This window comes from Lampetra fluviatilis, chromosome 6 (assembly GCF_964198595.1).
Source record: "Lampetra fluviatilis chromosome 6, kcLamFluv1.1, whole genome shotgun sequence".
NCBI lineage: Eukaryota > Metazoa > Chordata > Hyperoartia > Petromyzontiformes > Petromyzontidae > Lampetra > Lampetra fluviatilis.
In genome coordinates, this window is record NC_136280.1 from 13,179,733 (window position 1) to 13,192,119 (window position 12,387).

General features: G+C 48.9%; 1 protein-coding gene across 3 annotated transcripts in view; it reads left to right on the forward strand.

The window, feature by feature from the left end:
• Positions 1–12,387, forward strand: part of FAM131A (family with sequence similarity 131 member A) — a 52,123-nt gene that overhangs the window by 20,880 nt on the left and 18,856 nt on the right. For all 3 annotated transcript variants that reach the window (XM_078857768.1, XM_078857771.1, XM_078857770.1), the window contains exons 3-5: positions 6,599–6,783; positions 8,404–8,497; positions 11,491–11,600. In XM_078857768.1, the coding sequence (XP_078713894.1) occupies positions 6,599–6,783; positions 8,404–8,497; positions 11,491–11,600 (389 nt within the window). The remainder of the gene's footprint in view (positions 1–6,598; positions 6,784–8,403; positions 8,498–11,490; positions 11,601–12,387) is intronic.

Below are 12,387 nucleotides of genomic sequence, written 5' to 3' on the forward strand. Positions count from 1 at the left end.
TGGTCAGTGCAGGTTTGGCGAAGGTAACGACCCGTGACTGATTCAGATATCACTTGCCACCAAAGTTAGGCATGGCCAGGAATTGAACTCAGGATACCGGGTTAATGGTGCAATTGCGCTCACCACTTTGCCAGCAATGACTCAATTATTCATTAATTTTTTCTGAATATGACGGAGGGAGGAGTGGACGAGAGTGGAATATTTTCATGCAGTTATCGGACACTGCACGCTAAGAGCTTTTTACCCTCCGTGGGGACAAATAATCCGAGTGAATGGCGCAGCAGTTCAAGCGCACGCCTCACAGTCGGTAAAGTGTGAGTTCACATCCCGACCATGGGACGACTCCGTCTTTCATCCACCCTGGGTCAATACAATTGATACCAGTTTGTGGTAGGTAGACAATCGTGGAACATCTTAACACATATATTCTTGTTTTATATTATTATTATTTTATTATTTAACTTCTACGTGACTTTACCGAAAGAACCAAGAATATGAATCCCTGCAGTCACGAAAGCTTTAAATCAAAATCTTAACACCTGTTTTATTTCCAGTAAGGGTAAAACCTATGCTTACTTTTTTCAGACAATAGTTTCCTTTGGAAGGACTCACCCCACCCCCCCAACGTAAAAATGTGGAGTTCCCACCAATCGCATGGTTAGAAATGGGAGACGATCATTGCGGTGACGAGAGGAGTGTCACGTTGGCGAGATGTTAACTACATCACCTGGTATACAGGAGGTCGTGGGTTTGATCCCGACCCTGATGCCTGTCAGTTTAACACGTAGGCTTTCGCGACCAATATCATCCATAACAGAGGTTTTTTTTTTGGGTGAGATCGCGTAAATATATAAATGTGTCATTAAACCCTTACTAGTTGGCTGTGTCGGGTGGTGGCGGGTTTAAAGACACATTTATATATTTACGCGACCTGACGCCTGTGTATTTGGAGTTTGCATGTTTATCCCCATTGTCGCGTCCATTTCTCCGGGTCCTCCGGTTTTTCCCTCTCCATTTATAATCAACATGCGTTCATAGTATTTGTCTGCGATACATTTCCACGCCCTTATAAACTACTTGTTTGAGCTATAATTTGCTATAATAGTTACATAGCTCAGTGGGCCTTACCTGTAAAAAAAAGCTTGGTTTAGTTTATAAATTAAATTAGCCAGGGCTGCTTAAACTCAGGACCTCAGTAAGTAGTGGCTCAGTGTCCCAATATGGGAAGTGCCACAGTGAGAGCCGCCCACTTCCTTGGCTTTAAACTAGGAGCTGGCTCATTGCCTTGACATGGGCATCAACCCTTGAACCTACACCCTTAGCGGCGATGGCTCAGTTCCCAGACATGGGCCGTCATCCTCCTGAGAGACACCCAACCTCAGGGTTTGAACCCAGCATCCCATATGGGTCTGGCCCGTGATCTCACTATCACGACCCACGGGCCGGAGGGACCCAGAGGTACTGGGCTACGATGAAGAGAGAAGGACGGACAGGAGGCCGAGTTTCATTTCTTGGAGTGGGGCCCATGCCAATCGCGCGACGCTGCGGGATCTGGCTTATTTAAAGTGCATAGCTCCAGTGGCTTCCTAATGTCGGAAGGAAGAGCGTTCCAGACGGCAGCAGACGCGCATCTTGATAGCGTGCGATCGGCTAGGGCCCAGATCCTCGGGGGTGTTTGCTGTGCACCCTGACAAAGGTGTGAATATTCTTGATTCTTTCGGTAAAGTCACATAGAAGGGAAATAATAAAATATAAAATCATCATCAGGTGTGAAAACTACAGCATCTCTCCCACTTCAGCTAAAAAATTATTGCTGTAGTTTTCACACCTGATGATGATTGCTTGTGTTGCGATCGGAACGTCGTGATAATTTTTATCGTTTTATTTTTTTGTATTTTATTATTTCCCTTCTACGTGACTTTACCGAAAGAACCAATAATGTGAATCCCTGCAGTCACGAAAGTTTTAAATCGAAAAAGGTGTGAATGCACGAGGAGAGCGTGCGAGGGCCGGATAGAGGCGGAGACCAGCCGCCTAAATTTCACCGATATTGTAATACCATTACCCTCTTGTGTTCACATGACGGATGGGCGCACGCCAAACATCTGTTTGTAGCAGGTGGGGGAATTAGCGGAGATAATTTTCAGCATAAATGGCTGCTTACGAATGTGATAATTGGGCTCGTTTCAGCCTATGACATAATTATAGCAGACAGGGTCTGGTCACCAAGGGAGGAAGTGTATAATTGCATAGAATGGATTGTACATCCGATGAAGGCCTCCAGGTCTTCTCGTGGCAGCAGCATTTAAATGCACGTGTTAAACATGGTCTTAAAAATAACTTCGGGTTTTTTTTTCACTACATCTCGTTAGTCCCAGCTCTGAGAATTACAAAATTTTCAGATTGATAGGCATGCGATGAACACTCCTTTAAGAGCATGTAAAGGTGTGCCCCTTGTGTGGATAATTGTATTAAACTTATTTATCCAGGAGAGCCACGCAGTCGTATAATTATTTTTAAGGAGGGCCCTGCTACCGCTGCTACATTTTTTTTTATCTTAAGATGTTTTCAGCCAATTAATGACGAGCTGTCTTTATTATACACGTGGGAGGAAACCGGAGCACCCGGAGAAAACCCACGGCCTCGCGCGTGCGGTAAACATTCTACAAACGTGCGGATGGAAACAGACGTAGATGAGGCGTCTTGACGTGGCTGTCGAATGACTGCTGTAGTTTTGTGATGCCATTTTGCGGGGGGCGTTCTCCAACAAAGTGGTGCCCCGCTCGTTGCGAAATGGATGTGCATCGTGGTCCCATGCAATGACACCAACAGCATAATTGAAATTCAGTTGCTAAACACACCAAGATGTAATTGCATACGGGGAGGGAGAGAGACACCCAGGTCCAGTGCTCGAACACACACCCTCAGTGCCGCTGGCTATGGCATGGACATCAGCCCCGTTGAAATGGACAGACGCCTCCACCTCCTGGGTTGGAACCAGAGGTCGCAACCGGGTACCCGATACCCGTACCCTATCCGATACCTGGCTACCCGTACCCGGCCAGGTTTGCGACCCTGGTGCGGCCGGGTACGGGTACGGGTAGGCCGTGAGTCACTGCTGAGTAACCGTTTGTCACTCATTTAGGGTAGGGTACGGGTAGAGAACGGGTACCCGTACCCGGCCGGGTACGAGTACGGGTACCCATTTGCGACCCTGGGGCGGCCGGGTACGGGTACGGGTAAGGAATCAAAACCCGTTTGCTACCTCTGGTTGGAACCGCTGGACCACTCAGATGCACAGGATCAGTGTTATAACACCGCAGGCATAAGCCCATTGTAGACACCCAGGACTTGGCTCGGTACGGTACAGCACTCTGACAAGCATCCCGTCCTCAGAGACACCCTGGCCTCACGCTTGTAACACTCTCCGACACATACTCTCGGGTTCATTCGTCTTCAGGAGAAGACGGTCGCTTGTGTTGCGATCGAAACGGTCGTGATCTATTATTTTTTCTACCTACGTGACTTCACCGAAAGAACCAAAGAATATGGATTCCTGGATTCCTGAAGTCACGAAAGCTTCATATCAAGAACTCTCCGACACGTTTGGCCATTGCCCCAACATGATAATCGCCCCTCTGAACCTTTGATCCGACGAGACTTTGATTAATTCGCTGACTCCTGTAAGAGGCTACGCACAGGTCAATTACGCGTCCTTATACAACCCCCGCCATCACCGTCACCTCGCGACATGCATGACAGTCCCGGGAGGTTTTGTTGGTGGTGGTGTTGTTGTTGTTGTTGACGTCGTTGTAAATTTCCGAGCCGGGACACTCGCGGCGATTAATGGCCGGTTTTGCCGCCCAGCAAATTTACGTCTCACGAGGGCAATGGCCTTCCGCGGGCGGAGGAAGGGCCACTTCTTATTTTATCCTTTCGCCACCACCACCACCACCCGATGTGACTGCCGCTGGCTGCTGGCTTGCTGCTGGAGCTTGGTCTAAAAATAACGCCCGCGCCTTGGACGAGGCAAGGGCGACGCTGCCGCGCAATTAGCAGCGATCGAAGCTTCTCTCCCACTCGCTCTCGCTCCCGTCGATGGAGCGGACCGCGAGCGTCAACGCGTTGCCCTTGAGAGAGTGGGAGAGTCGTAATGAGAGTGCCGTCTCTCTCGGGGAGCGGTGGCGCGGCGGTTAGCGCGCTGCGCTATGAACCCCACCCCCGACTTCGATCCCCGCTCACGGCCACCAACAAACAGTGACGATTATCCGAAGCGGTCCTTGGCCTCCTCCCCTAGGTCAACTCGGCTTCAATTGAGTACCCGGTGTGCTGTGTAAACATCGGCACGAGGGAGACAAAAGCGGATGGGCATGGTGCTGGCCGCCGACTCACCCCCCCCCCTCCCATATGTGCCGTTCTGGCCGTCGTAGGTGCTTATCGCTAACTGCACTTGCCCCAACAGTCTCTTAAGGCTACACGGGGGATCTTTGTCTTTGGTCTCTCTCGGGGAGCGGCGGCGCGGTGGTTGGCGTGCTGAGCTATGAACCCGCGAGCGAACCCGAGTTCGATTCCCGCTCATGGACGATGTTCGTGGTGAATATCTGCACCGGTTCTGCCACTTACGCAGATGGATTCAGCCTTAAATTCCTGGTGCAGCCTGTAAATAATGAGCACTGCGGAGACAAAGGCGGCCGGGTATGGTGCTAGCCACCCACCCCTGTCATTCCGTCTGTCATAGGTGTTCGCCAACATCACTTGCCCCAACAGCCTGAGGAGGCTATCCAGGGATCTTTGTCTTTGTGCGTAGAACTGACACCACCACCCAACCCATGGGCCTCATTTGCCCTTACTTGGCATTCGCTGGCATCGCCCTCGTCCCCTGCGGGTCTCTTACTCGAGCCGTCTGTTTCTGTTCCCCGCATATTCCAATTGCGCTATCGGCTTCATGTCGTGAGGCATTTCCATTGATAACTCGGTGCACCACGCCGAGCCAGAGAACGGCCGTCGTTTCACTTCAACGGGCCCCTGACACACACGTGCACACGCCTGGCGGTGTGTTTAATGCTCAGCGTTGTAATTGGCCAAGCAGGCGACAAGACTAAATGTGACCGAGTTGTCCAGTGATTTAAATCCACGATCCCAGACGAGGTATTTCACCTGTAGGCGCCACACGAGGTGGGCCATTTACGCGTCGTGGTTCCAGTTTCTTCGTGTGGCCAGTAACGCTGAATGAATGTACGCGATAACCACTTGAAATAAGTGGGGTTATCGAGTGATCCGCTTGTCGTTGACCGTGTAAATAAATCGGTACTGTGGAACCCAAGTTTTTTGCTACTTGAGGTTGTACCGATTTCTGGTCTGGCGCGTGGACCAATTAGTGACTCGGCTGATCGATGACGAGCTCGCCACCCTTGTGCACTTTGGTTTGGTTCGCTTCATTGTGACCGTTACTCATTCGAACTTTAGGGCATTCACTTTCCTACATGCCATGCTGCAGATGAATGTTCCTTTCGTGGCAATCAAAACCGATACAGTATTTTCTTGCAATTCTGAGAGATGGTATTCTGTCACTGCATTGCGTGCTATAAGATGCGCTTCTGCGGCCGTCTGGAACGCTCTTTCTACCGATATTGAGAAGCCACTGGAGCTAGATTTAAGTCTCACTTTTTAGAAATGCTTTTTGTGTTTAGTTTGTTGTCCTTCCCCCGCATCTCCGAATAGTACCGCTGGCTACATACGGTGCGAAAGAAGTTGAACATACATACAGTAGGGAGCGGTAATTCAGTGGCTAGCGTGCTGCGATACAAACCTGGCGAATGGAGTTCAACATCAATGGCGACTACACTGGTCAACAAAAAAAAAAATTCTGGCCTGAACTTTTTCAGCTGTTTTAGACTAATTTCAGGGTGCTGATTCCAAATCTGATCTCATATTTGCTCAATCACATCTCATTTTATGCTATCGGCATACCCCATTTTCATTGATTTTACCCGAAATTAACTCTGTCACTTATGATTGCAAGTTGTTGCGAGTCAGTGGCTGCTTCAGTGTTAAAATATGGTGCTGTATTTTTAGGATTGTGTGTTTATAATATCATTTTATGTAGATATTCACATTTATTTAATATTTTTCTTCTGCAGTTATTATTGAAAATGCAATATTTGATATCTCAAAAACCTGATGTGGTAGACAAAAACTGATGCCAGATTTGGAATCAGCACCCCAAAATTACCTTAAAACCGTTGGAATACCTTATGCCAGAAAAAGTGTGTTGACCAGTGCTATCTTCCATGTCGACGCAGCCTATAAACGGGTACCTGGGTGCGGTGTGTGAACATCAGCATTTGTGCAGACAAAGTTGGCCGTGCATTGCGCTGGCCACAGCACCCCAGCGCACGAGTGCCGTTGCACGTGTGTATGTTGAACTTCTTTGGCGCCATACATAACTAACCGTGCTAATCGGCCTTCGTAAGTGCTCACCAAGCAGCACTTGCCCCCAGCAGTCTGTTCAAGCTAGACGATGTGTGCATGTGTGGGAGCAGCGGGTACGGTACGATCCTTGAGGCTTTGCGGTTTCTGTTTTGTCGCCTCTGAGCAGTGAAGGCGGAGGTCCTGCGCGAGTGGCCCCACAAGAGCAATGGGCCAGGGAGCGGCGGAGGGAGCAGCGTCAGCGTCCCTGGGAGCACGGGGGTGCAGGGAGGCCTGGCGAGAGGTGACCTGGGGAGCTGCAGCTCGGAGGCGAGCGGGCCGAGCGCTCCCGCCCTCTCGGGCAACACCAGCGAGGTGCCCGCTGCACGACGCCGGGATGTGTTTTTTATGCATCCCGCGAAGCGAGTTTCACTCGCGCTGCCTCCTGGCTGCACGCTGCTTATCAGGTGTAAACTTGTTTTGTTTCAGGAAAGGCCCACTGAGCTGTATAGCTGTTCTTTATTATTTTTTGCCAAAACGACCTGGCCACATAGGATAGTCCAACGAAGTGGCTTATCGTCGTGTGGAAATTTATATCAGCTAAATACTCGAAACGCGTTTAGAGTCTAAATGCGGAGGAAAAAACCTGGAGGACCCGCAGAGAAAAATCCACGTGACCACGGGGAGAGAGATACATCCAAACTCAAAATATGCAGCAGGTGTCACAGTTGTGATCGAACCCACGACCACCTGTATACCAGGCGAGGTATTTAACATCCCGACACTGTGGCACCCCAGCGGTGGATGTTACCACCAGACAGTTCGGACAAGCAGCCTGCACACAGTGGCGCTCGCATGAGAGACGGGCAAGCGAGCCATCACCATAACAGAAACAAATTGTGCAGGCCGAAACGCCGCAAGTTTTCAATAACGCACAGGGTAATGCACGCAAAACGCACTGTGGGACCTTGTGCGTTGTCCAAAAAACCATCAGCGGTTCCCGAAGGGCAGCTCCTCTTGGTTTATGTCACCGTCAAAATAAATTGGACCGAATGTGACCACGCTCTTTGGTTTTTTCGGTAAAGTCACGTAGGGAAAAAAAATAATAAATGAAAAAACAACTCAATTAAATCACGACGTTTCGGAGGCAACACAAGCTTCCATCTTCAGGTGGAACCGTCACACCTGAAGCTTGTGTTGCCTCCGAAACGTCGTGATTTAATTTAGTTGTTTTTCATTTATTTTTAAATTTATTAATTTTTTTACCTACGTGACTTTACCGAAAAAACCAAAGAGTATGAATCCTTGCAGTCACGAAAACTTCAAATCTAGAACGAATGTGACCAACCGAGAGGCAGCAGTGAGACAGATATAGACAACAACTGTCGAACGGTTTCGTTCTTATTGGGACTCATCAGTACAATATCGTCAGTCACCAAAGCTCTAGAGAGCACGATGCATATATACACAGAGAGCAGACTTGACAGTGTACACACAGCAGATCAAACGGCCAATTGTAAACATAATAGACCAGACAATGGGCTGTGCACACACACACACAACAACAAAGTGTATGTACAGCATACAAGATGGACATAGCAAGCAGATCTGTACAAAGCAGCTCAGGTGGCAAGGCTGTAAGCACAGCAAGAAAGACCAGCAGACCAGATGTTCAATTTTAAACAGCAAACAGAATAGGAAGTGGATTGGACACCAAACAACATTCCACTTATGTACAATTTCCTGCCTATGTGTTTGTACTATCACTCCTGTGTCCATGCGTGTCCATGTGTTCGCTACAAACCCGGCGACCCGAGTTTGATTCCCGCTCAATCCTGGGCCTCAAATGAGTAACTGGTGTGATGTGTAAACATCGCCGCTTGGGAGACAAAGGCGGCCGGGCGTGATGCTGGCCACCCAGCCCTTCTTGTCCCGTGTCGGCTAAACTAGGGGGGGTGGGAAATCTTTGCATTTGTGTGTGCACACGTTTCTCAGGCTTCCGTTGAGGACACCACGCAGATCCTGCCCAGGGTTCGGAGGTCACGAACCCTTACCGGGATAACAGCGTTGGCCAGGTCGTCCATCACAGGTGAGGGCGGTGGCGTGGCTCGGCGACAACATTCGACGGGGCCGTGGCCGGCGGTTGCCCCGGTTCACGCTGACAGCGCCGTTGAGCGCAAAAACTGTGCGAGACGTCCGCTTACCCGTGGATAGTCACATATTCACGTTAAGATGTTTTTTTTTGTTCATGTTTTTGTTTTTTGTTTGTTGCGGTTGCACCCGATTCAAGAGCCGAATGGCTCACAGGGCTATACCAAATAAATCAACTTGAACTTGATGTGAATTCGTTCATCGATTGGGATTACGGATGCAACATCGCCCCCCTGCTGTGCAACTACTGCAGGCTGTCTGTGAAACATAGCAGCGCCTTCCCTTGGTGATAGCTTGCACCATTATAGCTGCTGGCAAGTGAGGGATGGCGTGAATACCACATGTGCAGGACTGGCTATGTACATTGGTTCTTTCGATAAAGTCCCGTAGGTATAAAAATAAAATAAAATAAATCACGACGTTTCGGGCGCAACACAAGCGTCCGTCATCAGCTCTTTAAAGCAATCTGCATCAGCAGCAGGCCATGCTTTCCCACCTGAGGACGGACGCTTATGTTGCGCCCGAAACGTCTTGATTTATTTTATTTTTCTACCTACGTGACTTTACCGAAAGAACCAAATAGTATGGATTCCTGCAGTCACGAAAGCTTCAAGTCAAGATTGGCTATGTACAGTGCGAAAGAAGTTCAACATACATCCATTATTTTTCATTACGATATCTCTCTCTCTCTCTTCTCCCTATCTTGTCCATGAACACCCCACTGCCGGGCAAGTCCTCTGCCAATATATTTAGCTCTTCACAGTCTCTTGGCACCTACATCTAGCATGCTCCTCCAGATCTTCGATTGCCTCTTCTTGTCATCTCAATTTCTGTCTGCCTCTCTTTTCCCTGCCCTCCCACTGGCCCCCTTCCTGTTGTCAATGCCGCTTTAAATTTCGATTTAAAGCTTTCGTGACTGCAGGGATTCATCTTCTTGGTTCTTTTGGTAAAGTCACGTAGAATGGAAATAATAAAATAATACAAATAAAACATAATAAAATAATTCTCACGACGTTTCGGCCACAACGCAAGCAGCCGTCCTCAGGTGAAGAACAGGTCTGTCAGATGCTATCTTTCTGTCAGACGCTGTCTTTCTGACAGACCTGTTCTTCACCCGAGGACGGCTGTTTGCGTTGTGGTCGAAACGTCGTGAGAATTATTTTATTATGTTTTATTTGTATTATTTTATTATTTCCATTCTACGTGACTTTACCGAAAGAACCAAGAAAATGCCACTTTATTCTCGCACTCTGATTAATCGTCTTCTGTAGAATGTGAATGGCAACATTTACGAGGCCAGATCGGGCCCTGATACCCACTCAAGAGCATCGTCGGATGCGTATTTGCTTGTTGTTGTCCTGCCGGCCAAACCGATTGTTAGGGGCGACTGTTGACGGCAAATTTCATTGTGTGAAGTTCGCCGCTCGTGCATCAAATGCGACGCACATCGCCCATGGGAGGTGCCCATGTGGTTTACGATCGCCCACTGCCACCGGCAGAGGAATGGTGGGGCACTTTGGATGATGGGGGCTTCAGTAAAAGCATTATGAGTGGTGTCTTGGAGGCTTATTCTGGGTTAGAAATGCTGAGCCAACACTGCTGAGACCGTGGGTTGAATTGGCTTATAACTGTGAGTATACTAAACAAATTATTTAGTGATACTACCATTTTATTTGTCATATAGAAGGGTCATTTCCTGAATTGTTATCTATTATATATAATTTTCCTCTTTTAAAGCAGTGTTTTTTTTACGGGTGTGTTGAGTTTTTTCCCGATTGGTGGTCTCAGCCCGGTCACAAATCTCCCCTCCCCTCCAAAATATTATTATTTTTCACTTCACCAATCCACACTGACGACCGTGGTGAAGTATGGTCAAACAACCCCTCATGACTGACAAGGTTTTGGGAGACCTTCGTTTTGGAGTGTCTTTACAAAAGCTGTTTATGATTAAACTAATCTGCACGATGATGACATTACCCTTCAAGTGTCCAGTGGCAGTCAACTCCAGGAAATGTTGAAATAACTGAATAAAGACGGCTGGCTGCAAAGTTGGCCTCAGGATAATTCCGATCGAGAAAACTAAAGTTCATGCTCAACAAAATCGCTAAACAACCGGAGACATCTGTCGGAGAGGCACAACTGGAAAACACACGAGAGCTCGTGAGCGTGGGGCGGCTACTGACGACGCACGGGATCACACCGATGAGATGAAGAGGCAGTGAAGGGCAAGGCTGGAGTGCTTTTTGGGTAAAACTGAGCTTGACAATGAAAATTCATGTGGGCACTGCTGCTTTGAGAAGAACGCTTTCAATGGGTGGGTACCGCCTGCTATGACATTTGGAATAAGAAGCGCTACCGTCATCAACGAAAAATACAAAACAAATACTGAAAGGTGGGCAAAGAGGCACAGGGAGACCCGCACATGACTGCCATTGCATTAGAGAAGGTACGCAATTTATTTAACATGGTCCAAACTCTGAAGAAAAGTAAGTGGGCTTGGGCAGGAAACATCGCCAGAAGGGAAAGATGGCCGGTGGATAAGAATAATCACAGAGTTGCAGCCAAAGAATGGAAGGCGTGTATCGGAGGGTCGTCAGCCGGGGGAGACGGAGCGATGGAATTAATTTGTGTGCTGGTGCAAGGTCAGGGGTCGGCAACCAAAATAACAAGAATTCGATGAAGAAAAACAACTCTATTTCAAGAGCCGCAATGCAAGTGAATATCCTCATGAAGCAGACCTTAAGGAGCCGCATGCCGACCCCTTTGCTCGGTGTAATGTTGCATTGCAGAACCATCGGTGGTATTGGCTTGGGGGAGGCCTTCATCCAGCAGTGGATTGACCATGGCTAATGGTGATGATGATGATGGAACTAATATGTACGCACGTCTATGTACAGCAGGTCTGTTTGTGTTGTGGCGGTGCGCGTGTAGGTCTGTCGGAGAGCGTGCGCGCCCGTGTCACCAAGCCCATGGCGCGGGGCCGGGTGGCTCACCTGATCGAGTGGAACGACTGGGACCACGGCCACGTCCAGTCCTACCACGTGGGCCCTCCAGCACCTACACCGCTACCACCTACACCACTACTACCTACACTACTGCCACCTACACCGCTACCACCTACACCACTACCGCCTACACCACTGCTACCTACACCACCGCTACCTACACTACTACCACCTACACCACTACCGCCTACACCACTACTACCACCTACACCGCTACCACCTACACCACTACTACCACCTACACCACTGCTACCTACACTACTACCACCTACACTACTACCACCTACACCGCTACCACCTACACCACTACTACCACCTACACTACTGCTACCTACACTACTACCACCTACACCACTACTACCACCTACGCCGCTACCACCTACACCACTACTACCACCTACACCGCTACCACCTACACCACTACTACCACCTACACCGCTACCACCTACACCACTACTACCACCTACACCGCTACCACCTACACCACTACTACCACCTACACTACTGCTACCTACACTACTACCACCTACACCACTACTACCACCTACACCACTGCTACCTACACTACTACCACCTACACCACTGCTACCTACACTACTACCACCTACACCACTGCTACCTACACTACTACCACCTACACCACTGCTACCTACACTGCTACCACCTACACCACTGCTACCTACACTACTACCACCTACACCACTGCTACCTACACTACTACCACCTACACCACTGCTACCTACACTGCTACCACCTACACCACTGCTACCTACACTACTACCACCTACACCACTGCTACCTACACTACTACCACCTACACCAC